Consider the following 20,637-nt stretch of genomic DNA (forward strand, 5'->3'; position numbering starts at 1 on the left):
CGAAAAAAAAGTTCTTTGAATGGGAGTCTATGGGAGCAGTCTGGGCAAATCTCCTCCAGACTGAAATGCTCCAAAAGAGGCGGTACTCCACAGAGCGTGACTTGGCGCTGATCGGACTATATCCAGAGGCAGAACAAACAGCCTAGCAGTTACAGTTAGCGTAACTCTGTGGTTGAATGTGATTGAAAATCCGTCCCTTTCTCACTTTGGTGGTGCGTTGCCCTTTTGCCCTAATGAAGAAACCGCCCCAGATTGTGAGATACAGTATAAACTTGCAATTGTGAGTTATAAAGTCCTGACTTTTTTCTCAGAATTTCAGAGTTTATATCTCACAATGTTGACTTTATAACTCGCAATTACGTACTATAAAGTCAGAATATAATATATGCAAGATATAAACTCACAATTCTGAGAAAAAGTCCGAACTGGGGGTTTGTATCTCACGACTCTGACTTTATAACACAGAATTGTGAATGTATATCACGCAATTCTGACTTAATCACTCGCAATTGCAAGTATGCAAACATAATTTATTTCACATTCTGAGAAAAAAAAGTCAGAATTGCAAGATGTAAACTCGCAATTGCGAGAAAAAGTCAGAATTGTAGGATTAAAAGTCGCAATTAACTTTTTTATTTTTTATTCAGTGGCGGAAATAATCTTTCGTACTTTTCCATGTAGTAACAATGAACAGTATCGTAAATGTTAAGACTTTCTACACTAACATTCAAAAATGTTTTTGTTTTGAAAGAAATTAATAATTTTATTTAGCAAGGATTCATTAAAATGACCAAAAGTGACAGTAAAGACATTTATAATGTTACAAAAATGTACTGTTTCAAATATATGCCGTTCTTTTGAACAACAAAAAAACAGTTAAATATTTCACAATATAACCATTTTACTGTATTTTTGATAAATGCAGCAATGCAGCCTTGGTGAGCAATAAGAAACTTCTTTTTAAAAAAACATTAAAAATGTTAAAACCCCAAACTTTTTAGTGTATATACATATTATATTCCAAATCTGATTTATTAATATACCTTTTAGACCAGTTTTGTGAACAGTCAACCAATTCTTTGAAACATATCTAAATCAGAAAAATGATTCACTCATAAATCGATCATCCTAATATACAGTAAATAAAGACTTAAAGTTTCATTCTGTTCATCATACAAAGCTCATATGGTTCAAGTCGAGCAGACTACTTCTATGAGACTTTCAAGGTGCTTTGCATCCATTTTGAAGCTCCAATTCCAATTCAATACATGAAAAAGAGTGATCAGTACCAGTTTCTTATTTTATGAAAGTGAGTAAATAAATTACAAATTCTATTGCTATTTATGCATAGTGCACTCTGAAATCATTAATATGAAGTTTTTTTTTTTTTTTTTTTTAAAAAGCTAAAAATGGGACACAGCAAAAGAAATAATACAATACACTAATAATAATGATAAGATCTCGAACAGAGAGAATATCTACTTCCTTAAGCATGTGTGTGATTTATCTTATTGTGAGAGCAAGGCGCCAGAGCTCATAGTGTGTTGTCTTACTGAAATAAAGCCCAAACAGATTAGAAAACAATATTAACAGTCTAATTTTGTAAAGTCCGCATACACAAACCCAAGCATAGCACTACCTCCCACCATAACAACAGGTTTATTCCACAGACGTAGTCCTCTGGCTATTGCAACACAAATTCATTAACACATCTACGGTCGTGTCAACACCTACCTCTCAAGGGCCGCTCGCACTGACAGCAATTTTATTGCTGGAGGTCTCTTAGTCACTGTATTGTTGGTTGTAGTAGGGGTTCCTATTGCTTGATGCTTTAACGTTACTGGTGGGCTGACAGTTTTTAATGCATTAATCAAGATCGCTTGGAATGCCCAGTTTTTTATTATGCTCATGTACGTAGGCAGATACAAATCATACAGAATAGTGAAACAATAACTTCAACCCCATTTCGCCTAACTAGTGGTTTGTTAGTGGTAATTTAACTAGTGGTTCACTGAACTGGGGGGTTTAATAGCCAATGTTGATATTGATATTTCGGGAGCAGGATGCTTGATGACAGATAAAATAATAGTGGCCATTAAATTGTTTTAAAAAATAGTTTTAAAGAATAAAAAATAAAAATAATGACAGCAAATAAGGAACACAGAGTTAAAACTGAAAAAATAAAATATTTTATTAATTTTTTTTTAAATTTAAAAGTACTATTTTGAAATTGTCATTTCACATTTCCGGTTTCTGTTTGAGCAGCAATTCAGGGATACGCAGTGCAGTTTGGGTAATGGAGGGTTTTTAACCTCTAGCAATTATCTAGTTTTAGTGCTGCACTTCACAGTTTGGGGTAAAACACCTATAAAATGACTATATTAAGCGTCTGGGGTTTGGTGATTTGTTGGTAAATCATTCAAAAGAGTCCTCACATCCTCTTTTCTGCTTTTAGATCTGCATGTCTGTCATTAATTCAGATACTAAAGTTGTGTTCCTGTTTTGGCAGGCTCCCTCCTGTTACAGACACACTTATCCAGCCCAGAGTACATGTGTTTTGGTTTAACTTTTTTTTTTTTTTTTTTCATACAGTTACAACAGCTGGATCTGCTTCGGAGTGAAATTAATTTGTTGATGTTGTGGATCATTCCATAAAAAACAGACTATTAATATGCTTTCATTTTCTGCTCGGGGGAATTTGACAGTGTAGCTTTGTTTATGAGGCAGGCGTTTCTGACTGCGTTTCTTGTTATGCCGCACTTTACACATGACCCTTTTATCCATCATACATTTAGCAGCTGAGATTTACACTAGGAGGGAGAAAAAGTGAGAATCAAAGTAACAAGTCAACGGGGTCGTTACAAACATCTCGACTATAAATCTTCGGTTGGAGTACAACATGCAAGGAACACAAACAATACCAATGACCCTTTAAGAGGGGACACATGAGCCCTGCTGCGCAACTTCACGGCATACTTTCCCATGTCGTGCATCTGCAAGACGGCGAGCACATTGCATTAGTCCTGCCGGGGGCCGTGTTACGACACAATTGAGGCCGAGATCAATGCTTTTCACCGCCATGCCCTTCAGGGAGTGACTGCATGCTTAATTAAAGACTGAGGGAGGCGTTCTCAATAGAAACAGAATAATTAAAGTCTTTTCAGAGGTTAGAGGAGTGAAACAACAGGAATGAACAGTGAAAAGAGCTGTATAGATCTCATCTCCCAACCCCTCGCTAGACCTGCCCTCAGTCATGAGGTACAGCAGCCCTAAGAATTTAGAAAGACAGAAGGAATTACAAAAATAGCACCTGTCTTTGTTCTCCCAAAACACAAGAGGGTCCATTAACATCTGCTGAGTGTGGAAAAAGAACAGCAATTTGGCCTGCTTTGTTTTCTTAATGAAGATAATAGATCAGAAATTAAGAACAATTATATACATGCTTCATCTGTCTACTTAGCCAGTCGTGAGATAAATTACATCATGATTGAGAGCATGAAATTCATATAATCATATCTGTGCGTGTACATACAGAGTAGAGTTGCACGATTAATCATTAAAAGACTGCGATTTTGATTCAAACACCCCCGCAAACTTGTAAGTTCACAGAAAACATTCAAATCTGTGTTGGTGCTGCCGCTGCCGCTGAGCCAGAGAGAGCAGCTGTCATGTATAGGTATGAAACAACTTCATGAACAGTCTTTTCAACCACACAATATCGTTATTTCTGTGTTACAATAATTCATATGATCACAGAAGTACTTGGATAAAAATGTATAGTTTGGATATAAACATGGATGTCTACAGAAGTGATCAAAATAGTAAATCACCTAACTTGATGCTTCAAATAAAGATTGTATCAATTATATCATTGCACCAGTAGGTGGAGACAAGTGACCGTTAAAAAATGCATTCATTCAAGAGATTTGTTCAAAAAGCTGATTCATCCAGTAATGAATCAAGTTAAATGTCTTTATGAGTGAGTCATTGAATCATTCATTCAGCCGATTTAAATATAATTTTAATATAACTAAATAGACTGCAGTAATTATTATTTTGTCAGAATTCTAGTAAATGACATGCTATTTTGTTTAGTTGTCTATTCACAATCTTGGGAGACTCGTGATCTCTATTAAAAAACAAAACAAAACAAAAAATCGGATTCTCCATTTTTACAAAATCGTGCAGCTCTAATACAGTGCAACCAGTGTAGTCTGATTCCCGAATGATTGATTCTTAACAGTCATTATTTTTAGTGAATCAAAAACATACAGTACAGAGTACAGCTCAACCACTGAAGTCCGATTCCCAAATGAATGACTCTTGTGAGTCAGTTCTTTTTTTGTGAGTAAAAACAGAGCATTCAGTGCATTCTGATTCTTGAACGAAAGAGGCTTATGAGTCGGTTCTTTTTACTGAATTAAAACCAAAACATACAGAGCGGCCAGTGTTTTCTGATTCTCGAACAAATGATTCTTATGAGTCGGTTCTCTTTAGTGAATCAAACACATAAAGCTGTTGTGCTTATTTGTAAGGACTGTGAGATTTGAATCAGAGATTTGAATGGTTGTTCATATCATGACAACATTTAGTTAAATATATGGGTTTTGGCAGAAGCATTTTATAAAAATGACCATATTAATAAATATAAAAAAAGAAAAAGAAAATAGTACTATATGCATTTTCCCCAAAAATATTTATTATTATTTAAAAGTGCTAAAAATGATGAATGGAATCGGAATGGAAAAGGAATCATAACCAGAATTATTAATTTCCTTAGGTTAGATTCCCAAGCCTGTCTGTCAGTGTAAATGTGGCACTGAGACCAATCTTCTCATCTGTTATTGCAGCAGGTTAAAGAGCAAATCCAAACATCACCCTGAGCCAACCATCACACACACCTGTGACTGAAAACTGAGCATGATCATTGATTAAAAAGACAAAAATGCACCTTTAACAGATAGCGTTGTTGTTCGCTTTAAGAAAATAAACTATCTGTGAGGAATGCAGCTGGTTCTCTTATGACTCACACTTGACTGTTAAACATCCCAATTATTTGGCACTAAACCTACATGCTGAATATTTAAATACTATAAAAGAGTACAAAGTGAAAGCAAACATGATAACCGTCCCATTATATTAATCTGCACACTGAGTTATTCAAATCAGTGCTATCAGTTTATATTAATAAACATGTGGTTCCAATCCGTTACTGACAAGAAAGGTTTTCTAAATACCTTTTCTAGATATTATAAACTAACACATAATTATGTGTGTGCGCGGGTTGGTAAAAGACAAAAATTCTAGAGATGGTTAACATGATAAGACATCTAAAACAGGTTATTGTTATCCAGAAGAAGAAAAAAAAAAATCAAAACAGAACAAACAAAGGAGAAAATCTACCTCTCTCTACGTGCTGCAAACATAAGTGTCATTTTGCACATGACAGCGTGCCTAATGGAGATTGGGGCAAATTCTGTTCTTTCATCTCACATAACAAATAGGAAAACAGCCTCAGGTGCGTGTACGCGTGTCGATTGTGATGCTACAATTGCGCCGACTGCTTTCTGATTTTACAGCATAACGACTGCCTGGAGCTAAAAAGTCCAACAAATCGCCTTGCTTTCATTGCCAACATTGTGGGCATCGTGGCTTTAGGGCACCACCCAAGACCCTAATGATATCCAAGCCGAAACAGGAACATGCAGAGGACTGTACTTGATATGGGCGATGCCCTGAGAGCTGACAGGAATCTGGGACATGAAAAAAAAAAACCCAGATGGGTTACAAGCCGGTACACACAAACACATTTACGGTAAAACAGATCCAAATCAGTGAGCCTAACACAGAAGACAACTGGCTGTGACAAAAGCTGCCCTAAATTTGCCTGCCGTTGAAGACAGTCTCAGCCCAGAGGGGCATTAGTTGGGTGGGCTTTGTTAGCTCCACTCAGGCACAGAGATAAGGGGCATCCAGACAGATTAATGGGTGTATGGCACTTTTGGGAAATGGGTCAGTGAGTGCAGTTGTACTGGACATTGAGTTCGGCTCTTAATTGTTGAACTGGAGATGAAGGAGGAAAATTAAAGCTAAAGTCACACATCACAACCCTGAGATTGGCTATAAAATACTGAGAAGCAGGCCTTACAAAACCAGAACAGAACCAGGATGAAGTATGTGATTGGAAAAAAAAGGATCAAATTAATGGATGGCAATAAATAACAATCCTAACTAGATTTCAACTAAAGATTTTTCTAATAAAAAAGTGCTATCCTTTTCCGTTTTTAAGGTAGTCTGAAGGATTTTTTTAGGAAAGACCAACTCAAAAATGAAAATTGAAACTTTTTTTCATCGTTTACTCACCCTCAAGATGTTTCAAACCTGTATGCATTTCTTTCTTCTGCTGAACACAAATGTAGATATTTTGAAGAACATGGGTAACCAAACAGTTGATGGTAGCCGAAAATGGAAGTCAATGGGGTCGCATCAACTGTTTGGTTACCAACATTATTTAAAATATCTTCTTTTTATGTTCAGCAGAAGAAAGAAACAAATACAGATTTAGAACAACTTGAGGGGGAGCAAATGATGACACAATTTTCATTTTTGGGTGAAATATGCCTTTAAGCTTAGGATGGAAAGAACGGGAGTACAGAATGGTGATATTTCAGCAAATTAAATATGAAATACACTACCGTTCAAAAGTTCAGATGTTTTTTAAAGTCTATTATGCTCACCAAAGCTGCATTTATTAAGTAATATTGTGAAATATTATTACAGTTATTTAAAATAACTATGTGATTTTGCCCTGTGATGGCAAAGCTGATTAGCAATTAGCAATTACTCCAATCTTCAGAAATCTTCAGAAATCATTAAAATAAGTATATAAGTAATAAATATAATTATCAGTTGAAAACAATTGTGCTGCTTTTTGTGGAAACAGTGATACTTTTTTTTTCAGGATAAATAGTAAAAATTTCTTTAAAAATCATACCCCCAAACCTTTGTTGGTTGTAAAAATTAGTCGTGAACTAAAAAGACCATAAAACACTTAGACATCTAAATTGAACTGAATATACTTGGCCCCTATAGCCAGACAGACTTTTGCTTGCATCAAATTAAATATGGAATATAACTCTGGAGCTGCAGATTCTCCAAAACATTATTTAAATGGTACATTAAGCTTGAATTGCTCCAGTGGTCATTAAATGCATTCATTTAGTTTTAATCACTTTTTTTCTAATTAATTGAGCTAAATTAACATGTTAAATTGACCACCTTAATTTATACATTTACTTGTCATGATTGATATGCTGGGAGGCTGTAGAATCACAGATGTAATGGAAGTGAACTTCAGACTGAGCTCTAACTACTAAGGTAATATGCCACAGCTTCTAAGTTTTGTATTCATGCTCTACCCATCCTGTGATACTGTGTGTCAGCTCTTGTTTATAGGGTGTGATTAGAAGAGAAGAAACTGAGGAGCTGGGGATATCAGATTACACACACACACACACACACACACAGAGAGAGACATGCACACACACATTCTCCTTCTCTGCCAGTACAGTAGAAAACACGCTTAGTGGGATTATACAAATCTGACTGACAGGAAAATGAGTTTGCACTCGTATGCGCATACACACACATCCAGTACATGTCCTCAAGACATGCACAGAAAGACTTATTCACTAATACAAAGAACAAAGAAAGAAAGAAAGGTTGCACTGATTATATAAAATAATACTGAACACAAACACATCAATAATCAAATCTAATCACCCTATAGCTTTGAGGTAAATTCATATTTTCAATACACACACAGACGCTTGTACACACACACTGGGTGGAGAATGCAAAAATGTCAAGTGATGACAAGCAGCACAAACGTATCTGTGCATGCTGGGACAGTGTAATTTCTGATGGAGCAATTAGAGTCCTTTCCAAAAATGCAGTTTTGCATATCAGTTTTAAAATCCAGATGATGGGAACTTTAAGTTTTTTTTGGCCAAGTTCCTGAGCTCATTGTTGACTCTATCTTTCCCCCTATTTAAACACTTACTTTGGCAGGTCGGAATATCACAGTATTTCCAGTAGATTCCGTCCTCGAGATCAGCGATGTAACACCATGGCCGAACATCTCCATCTGGGTTCCTGTGCGAGAACGAGACTGTTAGGGAAGTTACTTTACAGCTGAAAACTTCTTGAACCAAAGTACTTCAACAACAGTCAATTTCCCCTTTTGAAAAAGTAGGCTAGTTAGCAACAACAGAAGCTACAACAAGAACAAACTACCAGTAATTGGCGAGCTATAGTTTCAGTCTTTCTGCAGGTATCATCGTTTCACCAGTAGGTGGCGACCAATGACTTGTCTTTATGAGTGGATCACTAAATCATTCATTCAAGTGATTTGTTCAAGTACAGGTCTCTGCAGGACATTAATGACTGATGGGCGAGGCCATGAACAGAGGGGTGTTTTTGAGAGCGTTACCTGATTTGCCCATGTCAGTGTGTGGGTAGGGTTTAGGGGTGGGGTCAGGTGAAGGGGATCATTTTCATTGCATGATATATAAACACCCAGCAGTTTGAAAATGCCCACAAATACAGAAACGCCCACTTTTGTTCCGCAGAGAATACTCGATTTGTTCAAAAACAATGATTCATTCAGGCACTGAATCGTTCACTCAACTGATTCATTCAAAAATGCTGAAAACTTTATAGTTTTATTTTTGTTGGCAGAGCAAAAATAAAGTTAACAGCAATATTGTGGATAAAATGTAAGTCACTCAATATTGTTGAGCAATAACTTGCTTATGTGGCATTGCTTAAACATTGAAGCTTAATGGGCATTATCTTTTTAAAATATAATTATCAGATTATATGAGTTTAAAACAGCAGCATTTAACTGGCACACAAACAATAAGGATATAATTTAGTGTTCTAAAAGCATCAAAATTACTATTTTAATAAACATAACTCTATACTCACCTTTAAACAAAACAATCTTTTCTAATCAATTCAATCAGGGGAAAAAATTTGCCATGCAGGCCGTTTTAAGACCACAATTTAGTGATGATTCAAATGAATCAAGTGAATTGTTAATGAACCAGATGAACCAACTTTCTGAATGAACCACAATGATCCAGACCATCCAAAAGCATTTAAGCATATACTAAAAGCATATTTAAATCAGTTCATGGTGACCACAGTGGTTCAATTTTAATATTATAAAGCAACAAGAATACTTTTTGTGCGCCAAAAATAACAAAATAGCAACTTTATTCCACAATATCTAGTGAAAAAGTATTCTCGTTGCCTTATAATATTAAAGTTGAACCACTGTAGTCACATGAACTGTTTTAAATGTTTTTAGTAGTTTTCTGGGCATTGAAAACGGGAGTGTTATTGCTGGAAATGCAGGCCTCACTGAGCCATCGGATTTTATCAACAATATCTTAATTTGTGTTCCGAAGATGAACGAAGGTCTTACGGGTGTGGAACGACATGAGGGTGAGTAATTAATGACAGAATTTTCAGTTTTGGGTGAACTAACCCTTTAACATTTTCAGCAGCTATTACTCCAGTCTTCAGTGTCATTCTGATTTGGTGTTCAGTTAACATTATCATCAATGTTGAAAACTACTTAATATTTTTGTGGAAAGGGTTCTTTAATTAAACTTGAAAGATCAAAAGAACAATATTTATTTGAAATAGATTTTTTTTTTTTTTTTTTGTGAAAATAAGTCTTTACTGTCAACTACTGACTCCAAACTATTGAATGGTAGTGTAACTTGAAAACAGATGAGAAATTGTCATGCTATGCCGAAAAATGTTAAGTTAGTGGCGTCACTGCTTTTAGTTATTTACTGCCCATAATTTAGTTCAAGCGTAGCTGTCACTAAAGAGAAAAGCCTTTTCATGGGTTGTCAGTCAGACAGAAACACCCCCTAGAGCAGGAACCTATGTGCTTTTATTGAGCCTCTTTCTCTCCCCCTGCCCTGTCCATCCAAGCATGTCCACCTCCAGGTCGGCGTCTGCGCGAGGGCCCAGGGAAGGGCTTTGTTCCTTTCCAGACAGTGACCTGCGGAGTTCTCCGGCTTTGTCTGCTTCAAAACCCCTTAAGCTCTGCGGTGTGTACTTTAAACCTTGATTCCCAAACCCCAAAAAGCCTTCAAACAGGGTATTGATTACAACCGCACAGTCAGACGGAGCAGTGATTGGTTGATTTTTTCATGAACCGAACATTCATCATAAAACTGTCCGAATCCCTCTTCACGTGCGCTACGGGTGCCCGCGCAGTCAGAAATAATGAAAATTGCAAGAAAAGGTATTCTTCTTGTCTTTAAGGAGCTACAATGCAACATCTCGAGCTCGACCCCGAGGCGACAGCTATCTGATTTCAGCCATTGTGCGGTGGAATCAAAAGGGCGTGCCACGGTCTTTTCTTCCCCTATCAAAAACACTTTCCAGCTTCTCTTCTTTTCTCTTTACAACACGAAAGTGTATTGAGTGAAGCGTCTTTTCATGTGCTTTCTTTTTTGTGTCCGGGGGAAACTTAACCTCAGGTTGGAGTCAGCTAAACATCTCCCATTTTCCCTCCTTTTTTTCTTTTCTGTTGAGTAGAATGGGATCTGGCCTGCTAACAAACCAGTCTGGCTTTGGAGCGGAGTGTGTATTTCGACCATCAAGATCGACAAACCCCTCCAGCCTGATGGGATTTTCATTATGATTCAGTCAAGTATAATGGCTATTTTGCATAGGGTTTTCTTTTTCTTTTTTTTTCCTTTTTTTTTTTTAATAATGTATTCTCCTCTTCAGGAAAGACACCTGTTTGGAGTTGAAGTCTTGAGGGCAATTGAGGTTCAATGGAGGAGATTAGATTATAAGAGGAATCTTTCTCGTTGGCAGATACACATAAACATACTCATACACTGTGCCAGGTTTCTATATGGCTTCATCTGATCCACTCTGCCTCTGGGGTCACATGGCGAGCACTTAAAGGAATAGTGCTCCCAAAACTGAAAATTCTGTCATCATTTAGTCACCATAATGTTGTTCCAAACCCACATAACATTCGATCTTCTGTGGAGTTTTGAAGAATAGCTTTGGACACTCTTTTTAATGAGAGTGAATGAGAACTGGGGCCCGCCAAGCTCCAAAATGACAAAAAGTACCATAAAAGTTTAATACAAGTGGTCCTTACAACTCATATACTAAATTACAAGCAGTTTTAAGTCATATAACAACTTTGTGTGAGGAACAGACAAAATTTAATTGTTCATCGCTGACAGCATTTCTTGGCATTCAGGAGAAGCAGCAATCTCCAATCTTTGAAACAGATCTTTTCAATGAATCAGCTCACAAATCTCAATGATTCGTTCATAATTTTGACTGTTCTGGTTCTTGAGTTCATCTCAGTAATACAAAGAAGTGTTGGCAACAGTTAGCAGCTCACTGGAGGGGAAGATTATGAGTAAATAACTCACAGAATACAAAATGAGAAATTCTGAATCACTGATTGAATGAGGACTACAGCTTTCGAGTTTCAAAAAGGACTCAAAATCTCCATGCAAGTATCATGAAACATCATAAAAGTAATTTATGACTCATCTCAAACTGACTCATTCATCAAACAAAACTAATGTATGTGCACGAGTCATATCAAAGAACTAATCCTTAAATTCATATCCATATCCTAAAATCCTATCTGTTTAAAAACCTCTAATGACTCCCCTCCTTCCCTCAAGGGTGAGAGGAAAGCACTGCCACAGAGAATGCTGGGATGAAGTCCCATACCAGACATAATAGGTGGCTTTGATCACCAAACGCAGGCCTGCTTGCCCTCAGGACTCCTCAAAGTGTATGGAAGTGTATGTGCGCATGTGTGTGTGTGCAATTGTGTACTTTATGATGATAAGTGTGTGTGTGTGTGTGTGTCCGGTTAGGCCTGTAGGGTCAAGTCCCTTCAGAAAATGAGTGAAGAATCTCATGGCCTTTCATGTGTTACCGTAACGACGGGATCATCATCTGTTCGGGCTGGTTAATGGGATGGGGAATTACCCCTGCCTTTGGAGATTTATAAACTCTTAAATGAGATGGGAAGACTTTAGAACTGCCCCAAGGGAACAACCATTACCAACGAGTTCTCTTTTTGTGATCACTCTTGATATTGTGTAAAATGTAATTTAATGTAAATACACAATTTTGTATGTTTATACTGTATACACAGTTTGAGAAATTCCAAGACCACATTGAAAATCTGGGATTTGAAATCTAAAACCTTGAAATCTAAAACCTGTGTCGCGTAAAGTGTGAGTACCAAGCAACAAAAAAAGTTATGTGCACCCCTGTTTATAAACTGTTTCTTGTAGACAGCAATGATATGAAGAGTCTCCTGCTTCTCAGATATTTTCCATGAGCAAAATTCCCTAACAAAGCAAAGCATGTTTCTCCTCTACTGTTCCAAAATTGATCTCAACCATGTCTCAAACTTTGCTCAGATATGCCAAGATACCTGCAATCAAAGTCTGCAATCAATATGGACTCACTTATCAAACTCTTCTCATTCAATTCTCCCAAGACCAAATGATATGAGTTATGTAATCCACCTTAGAGGGATTGTTATTATTTTGAAGAATGTTGGTAACAAAACACATTTAGTGACCACTGAATTCCATTGTGTGGACCCAAAAAAAAAACACTTTCTCAAGTAATTTCTCAAAATATCTTCTTTTATGTTCCACAGGAGAAAGAAAGTCATACAGGTTTGGAATGACATGAGGGTGAAGAAAACTAAAGAGTTGGCATTGGTACGTATTGTTTAAAGAGACATTACTCTGTTTACTAAAGACTGATTTTTTTCTGTGCATTTTTTTCACAAACAAAAATAGAAGGATTTCCATTGTGACCACAAATATCAATGTGACACTAAATCTGATGTGTAAGAACAATGTGTCGAGCCGTTATGGTTTATGGCAACACTCTCTCTTCTCCTTTTTGCTTTTCTTTCTCCTTAATTTGTTTCAGCATTACTGGCCATCTGAACTGAGAGAAAACCAGCTGTTCTTATCTGGCCTGCGTTCAAAAGCTTTTCTTTAATAACTGCTTTCCATGCACCGTAATAATAATTTTATGATAAACTTTTCAAATTCTGGCATAGAGATATTCATAAAAAAACTGGTATCCTTTAACAACAGAAGCGTGTAAAATCTATAGTAGGGTAAGGCTGAAAATAGCTTTTTCCTGAACGCCAACCTTTGCCACACTATTAGCCCACTGCAGCTAACCAGTATCCAAAGCAAATATGAGCAAGGGAAATGTGCCTAATATGCTCAGAGCCATGCTTGGTCTACATGGCAAACATATGCTACAGCAGGAATGAAAGTCAAGTACGAGCCTGTACAAGTGCTGAGATCTAGCATTATACTTCTAAATCAAATAAAAATGACAAAACAGGGAAATAGACAATCATGTACTTTTTTCATGTAGCTAACATTTTATGCAGCTTTAAGTTGGGTCAGAATTAGGGCTTGTTCAATGTACAGTAATACTTTGAGATGCTCGTTCGACACTTTTGAAAGACTGTTTGGTTGTCAGAGTCTATTGTATCTATATCACACATAGACACTCTTGCGGTATTACATGTCGAATCAACCACAACAATTCAAGCCCGTCTCACTGAACTGACATCTGAAAGTGGATAACAAGCGATTCAATTTCACAGTCAAGTAAACAGTGTAAACAGAAAAGGCACAAATGCTTAACAGTTGCTTGCACTTTCACTTAAGCTGAAGTCTTGACAGATTGAGGATAGAAAATTAAACATTAAAGTTTCTCTAGGAACCAATATACAGTATCTCACAGAAGTGAGTACACCCCTCACATTTTTGTAAATATCTTATATCTTTTCATGTGACAACACTGAAGAAATGACACTTTGCTACAATGTAAAGTAGTGAGTGTACAGCTTGTATAACAGTGTAAATTTGCTGTCCCCTCAAAATAACTCAACACACAGCCATTAATGTCTAAACTGCTGGCCACAAAAGTGAGCACACCCCTAAGTAAAAATGTCCAAATTGGGCCCAATTAGCCATTTTCTCTCCCCAGTGTCATGTGACTCATTAGTGTTACAAGGTCTCAGGTGTGAATGGGGAGAAGGTGTGTTAAATTTGGTGTCATCGCTCTCACTCTCTCATACTGGTCACTGGAAGTTCAACATGGCACCTCATGGCAAAGAACTCTCTGAGGATCTGAAAAAAATAAAAGAATTGTTGCTCTACATAAAGATGGCGTAGGCTATAAGAAGATTGCAAGACCCTTAAACTAAGATGCAGCACGGTGGCCAAGACCATACAGTGGTTTAACAGGACAGGTTCCACTCAGAACAGGCCTCGCCATGGTCGACCAAAGAAGTTGAGTGCATGTACTCAGCGTCATGTCCAGAGGTTGTGTTTGGGAAATAGACGTATGAGTGCTGCAGAGGTTGAAGGGGTGGGGGGTCAGCCTGTCAGTGTTCAGACCATATGCTGCACATGGTCTGCATGGCTGTCGTCCCGAAGGAAGCCTCTTCTAAAGATGATGCACAAGAAAGCCCGCAAACAGTTTGCTGAAGACAAGCAGACTAAGGATATGGATTACTGGAAACATGTCCTGTGGTCTGATGAGACCAAGATAAACTTATTTGGTTCAGATGGTGTCAAGCGTGTGTGGCGGCGACCGGGTGAGGAGTACAAAGACAAGTGTGTCTGGCCTACAGTCAAGCATGGTGGTGGGAGTGTCATGGTCTGGGGCTGCATGAGTGCTGCCGGCACTGAGGGAACCATGAATGCCAACATGTACTGTGGCATACTTAAGCAGAGCATGATCCCCTCCCTTCGGAGACTGGGCCGCAGGGCAGTATTCCAACATGATAATGACCCCAAACACACCTCCAAGACGACCACTGCCTTGCTAAAGAAGCTGAGGGTAAAGGTGATGATGGACTGGCCAAGCATGTCTCCAGACCTAAACCCTATTGAGCATCTGTGGGGCATCCTCAAACGTAAGGTGGAGGAGCTTAAGGTTTCTAACATCCACCAGCTCCGTGATGTCTTCATGGAGGAGTGGAAGAGGACTCCAGTGGCAACCTGTAAATCTCTGGTGAACTCCATGCCCAAGATGGTTAAGGCAGTGTTGGAAAATAATGGTGGCCACACAAAATATTGACACTTTGGGCCCAATTTGGACATTTTCACTTAGGGGTGTACTCACTTTTGTGGCCAGTGACTTAGACATTAATGGCTGTGTGTTGAGTTATTTTGAGGGGACAGCAAATTTACACTGTTATACAAGCTGTACACTCACTACTTTACATCGTAGCAAAGTGTCATTTCTTCAGTGTTGTCACATGAAAAGATATAATAAAATATTTACAAAAATGTGAGGGGTGTACTCACTTCTGTGAGATACTGTACAGAGCAGCAAAAAATAACTGTCATCTCAGGATTTTTAAAGTCATCATGGTATGGTTTGCAGCCCATTTTACTTCTGTAATGTTGCCCAGGCCCTCAATACTAAACGATAACTACACTTCATTTAAATAAGCTAATATACATTGTCATGCAAAAGTGGCAAAAGTATTCAACAAATTCTGAAAAAAAAAAGGCTAAAACATGAAATATCCCTACAAAAAGTGATAGAACCATAATTTAATGTTGGTATTATAATACCATTGATTTACACTGAAGACAATATTATTACTGACAACACTGAATACTTTGATTTATACAATGTATGTTATGTTTACATGTTTATGGTATGGTATGGTATTTACAAGGTACTTTAAAGAATACTATGGTACATGTCCAAAAAGTCAGGCCATTACAATTGTATAATATTCCAAAAACAGTCCCGCTTTAACTTTTAACAACAGTTGCATGGTGTAATGAAGGGACGATTTAGTATTTATTATATAGGTCTACTACGATTATTTTGAACGGGTCATTGAGGGAGTCAATTGTGAACTCTGTAATGGTTCTGAATGATTTCGAACGCTAATTCACGAGCGACTTTGAATCTGTTTTGTGAATCTTTTAGACCCCTTTTATACTTGTATTTAGTGTTGTCCACTTGTGATCCGATCGACCAAAACGCATCTTAATGCCAGGTGTAAACAGGGCCTTAAACTTTGTCGGCTGAAGACCCAAGTTTGAAAGATCTGAAAAAAAACTCATACATTTATCCACCCATAGACCCTCCCCTTGCAGAAATCAGGACAGAAGTGATTGAAAGTGGACAAAAGAGATGGGTTAAATCCCAGGTGTAAATGGGTATGTGTCTCCCTCATCTACTAGTGATCCGATCGACCAAAACGCATCCTAATACCAGGTGTAAACAGGGCCTTGGTCGCAGTCCAGATGTTTTTGTGCTTTTTAACAAACTCATAAATGAATAGAATATAAGCATCTGCAAAATAGTGGGCCTATAAATACACATTTGTTTTCTATTAATTGGATTTACTTTAATACCTTGATTAAACATTGCTATTTGTGTACTATTAAAGTTAATTGAGCTTTATGATTGATTTATCTGCAAGGAGGTGTAGAAACAGGTGTTGGTGAACAGGTCTGAGAGGTTATAGTCCTTTCCGTCTGACTCTCCAAACATTCATAGCTCCTTTTATTCACAATTAATAGGACGTTTCCTCTCTGTCCCATCTTTCAATGTTTTCATAGCTATTTTACAGCACACAATAAAGATGAAATGTGAGGGATATTAGGACTTGGCACCTCCATTTCTCTCTTTCTCTCTCTCCCAGGCTCTCTCATCATATAAAGACTGCAGTTCTTTCTTTCAAGTCAAATGGCGTGTAGACAAGCTAACAAAGAGATGCAAAAAGTTTATGACATCATTAAAGAAACAAAAACACTTGCAGCTTTCCAGAAGCATTCCCCTCTTACAAGTAACTGAAACTATAAAAACCTGCATTACATAAATAACACTTGTCATATCTTTAAAAACATACACCTGTCTCTTTTTCTCTGACTCTTTTTAACGCTTAAAAAAACCCATTCTTTTGGTCAGGGGTGAACTAATGCCATTTTATAATGGATGCGTGGATGGATAGATAGATGATCTGGGTGCTACTTCTAAAAGTCTCCCTTGGTGCAGCCAGTTTGGCAAGATCTTGTGAAGCCAAAAACCTAAAGCCTGTTATGACACAAAGACATTCCTACATACACCCAGCAGACATAACACCATGCAACCGTGTGCCTAGAATCAACACTGGTGTTCCTGACGGTGATCTCCCCCTTTTCACTTAATCTCTGTCTGCCGTTCTGAATCTGGCTTTCACTTCCCATATCATACAGTCTGCTGGACCTGCACGCACACACATATACAGAGCCACCTCAGCACCCCTCCTCATGTTTAAAACAGAAATAGGCAGGCTGTACGAGGCCTTTTTAAGAGGAATGTTCATAAATATGAAAAAGCTGTCATCTGTCATCAGTTTGGTGACATTTCTTGCCAAACTTGTTATGCTGTTGCCCTTTTTTTTCTTCTTCTTTTTTTTTTGGTCGGGGTGTGGGTCAGACTGGGAGGCTAGCTTAAAACAGCTAAGCAACCAGCAAATAAGGCTGGTTTAAGTGTTTTGTCTAGATCCAAAAAAGTACCATAAAATTAGTCTATTTAAGCCATATTCCAAGTCATGTAATAGCTATGTATGCGATATATGTAAAGTTTTAGTTGTTTTTCACTGAATTTAACTGTATTTGGGCTTATTTCCATTCAAAACCAGTGCATTCATGCTGCACATGGAAATAACTTTATTAATTTTGCTAGATAACTCCTTTTGTGTTTAACTTTTAAAGGTGTAGTATGTAATATTTACAACTAGTGGTTGAAATAGGTACTGCAGTCCAAATTCAAAATATTGGCGAGGGTTGTTTCTCCCGCCCTCTCCTTCTCAGACTCGATGCTCACGTTGGTTGCCGGTATGAAAATACGCAACAGGAATGAGCTCAATTGACAAAAGAAGGCGACGAGCCTTACGCTGTAAGTTGATTTATCTGTGTCTTAATATGCCTTTGGTCATAGAGCTTTTCAGATAGATGCTGAGGCTTTTTAGGTTGGGTAGAATCTGCGATCTTTGACAATACATTGTATTTTTGCCAACTGGCAACCCAGGGTGTTGAAATACTATTGGGTAAATTGGCAGTGGGCAGGACCAAACACAAACAGACATTCCGACATGGAACGCACATTTCAAAGTAGAATAACTGGCTGTAGCATTGTTAGAAACAAGTATGTGAACTTAGAATGTTTTCTAAACCTCTGCAAACATATTATGGTATTTTTGTGTTTTAGTACAGTCAAAGAATGACATACAGCACCTTTAAAAAAATTTACAGGATTCAAGTAATGAAGAAAAGTAGACAATGTCATGATTTTCATTTTTTGGGTGAACTATCTCTAGTAAGTATTTCAAACAGCCATCTCTCATGTCCTTTGTGTTTTCTGTTCCCACTCCAGTTACTATCATCAGTCTAAGGAATGACATAACAGCTGAGGAAACTCTGAAACTCTAAACTCTAACAGATTTGGCTACTCAGGCAGAAAAAAAAGGAATTTTTATCATATTGACATACTTTATAAACAGAATAAGGCTGGAATATTGTGTTACATGTGTGCCTGAACCAAATGCTTCAGCATATTGTACTCTTCAATCTTTTGATTAGACATCGGTCAGATCAGACTATTACAGAAACAGACCTATGACAGTAACGTTTTGTTTCTTGCATTGTGGGTTAGCTTGTGCATCAAGAACAAATGTGAAGCTGAAGGGAGTAAGAGGCTATCGGTCATCCACGCTGTCGCTCTGCTACGTTTGTTTTCCGTACAGAAGGATTTGAGGTGACTTTGCAAATGTAAACTCTTCAAGCCCTGCTGAGTCCACATAATGGCACGAAAAAAATAAACCTTCACTCATGGACCACAGTCATACACTGCAGTGGGACTTTCTGAGAAATAATTTGAGCGCGAATGCTTCTTTCCAACAACGTGAAACAAATTTAGAATAATTGAGTATTGTGGCTTAAGGACTAAATCGGTTTTAAGATGCTTATAGATAAATATGGTTCATTGTCAAAGACAGAGAGACTTTCAATGAATAAAACATCTGCAATGTTGAGGGCATGAAGTGTGAATGTTTAAAAGTGTGGAGACAACACTTACACTCTGACACTGAAGAATGTGTCAATAAAATTCTTATATCACATTGCCAAAATCACACAATGTCCCTCACAATTTCACAACAATGTCCCTCTTGGTCATTTTCTCTTAAAAATGCATTCTTTTATTTAAAGGAACAGTACTCCCTTATTAATTCTGAATCGTATTCCCAATACAAACATTCTCAATGCATTAAAGGATTAGTTCACTTTAAAATGAAAATAACCTCATGATTTACTCACCCTCAAGCCATCCTAGGTGTAAATGACTTTCTTCTTTCAGACGAATACAATCAGAGTTATATTAATAAATATACTGACGCATCCAAGCTTTATAATGGCAGTGAATGTGGCCGAGTATGAGCTGAAGAAAGTGCATCTATCCATTATAAACGTACTCCACACGGCTCCAGGGGGGTTGATAAAGGCTTTCTGAAGCAAAGCGATGCATATGTGTAAGAAAAATATCAATTTTTAACAAGTCATAAAGTAAAATATCTAGCTTCCGCCAGACCACCTTCCGTATACAACTTCCTCAAGGAAGGTGTAGGATGTAGCGTAAGCATTTTGAACTGCGAGAGGCGTTACACTTTCTTCCTAAGTTGAATACGGAAGGCAGTCTGGCGGAAGCTATATTTATTTACTTTATAAATATGTTTTTACTTTATAAAATATAAATATTTTTCTTACACAAACACATGGCTTTGCTTCAGAAGGACTTTATTATCCCCCTGGAGCTTTGTGGAATATGTTTATAATGAATGGATGCACTTTGTTGAACTTCATACTCATTGGTCCCGTTCACTGCCATTATAAAGCTTGAAAGCATCAGGATATTTATTAATATAACTCTAATTGTGTTCATCAGAAATAAGAAAGTCATATACACCGAGGATGGCTTGAGGGTGAGTAAAGCTTGGGGTAATTTTCATTTTAAAGTGAACTAATCCTTTATGAATAAAGAACCAGAAAGTAACAAGGAGTTACGTTTCTTGGACATTGTTCCATGGTAATCCCATTGTATTCTTTGAGGAACTTTGAAAACGTAAATACCATAACATATGAGTTCTTTTTGTAAAGGTAAATATCTGCAAATCTGTGTTCATCATGCAACTCTACAGATATTGTAAACTCTACAGAGCATCACTATTATTTTGCTTTCCTTTCAACCATACAGTATTTGCCTGACCTGCAGAAGTTGTGGGGTCCAAGGCCTCCTTCTCCATTGGGGTATTTGAGGGTGTTGTATGGATGTTGGAAAGTCTCGTTCCAGAAAAGGCACGGCCTTCCTTCTTGCAGGCTAGTCTGGTTCTGTCGACCTCTGTAGTCCTCTCCATTTGCTGTATAACACTCTAAGAGACATAAAAGAAAATATACTTTTAATCCAAATGTTCTACAGAAATAAGATGCACATTTTATCCAGATT

At 37.5% G+C, this 20,637-nt stretch overlaps 1 protein-coding gene across 2 annotated transcripts in view; it reads right to left on the reverse strand.

Annotated features, from left to right (window-relative positions):
• kremen1 (kringle containing transmembrane protein 1) overlaps positions 1 to 20,637 on the reverse strand; it is a 76,293-nt gene that overhangs the window by 19,347 nt on the left and 36,309 nt on the right. For both annotated transcript variants that reach the window (XM_067407438.1, XM_067407437.1), the window contains exons 2-3: positions 20,401 to 20,563; positions 8,063 to 8,154 (exon numbers count right to left, since the gene is read on the reverse strand). In XM_067407438.1, the coding sequence (XP_067263539.1) occupies positions 8,063 to 8,154; positions 20,401 to 20,563 (255 nt within the window). The remainder of the gene's footprint in view (positions 1 to 8,062; positions 8,155 to 20,400; positions 20,564 to 20,637) is intronic.

The sequence above is a fragment of the Chanodichthys erythropterus genome, chromosome 13 (assembly GCF_024489055.1).
Source record: "Chanodichthys erythropterus isolate Z2021 chromosome 13, ASM2448905v1, whole genome shotgun sequence".
Classification (NCBI taxonomy): Eukaryota; Metazoa; Chordata; class Actinopteri; order Cypriniformes; family Xenocyprididae; genus Chanodichthys; species Chanodichthys erythropterus.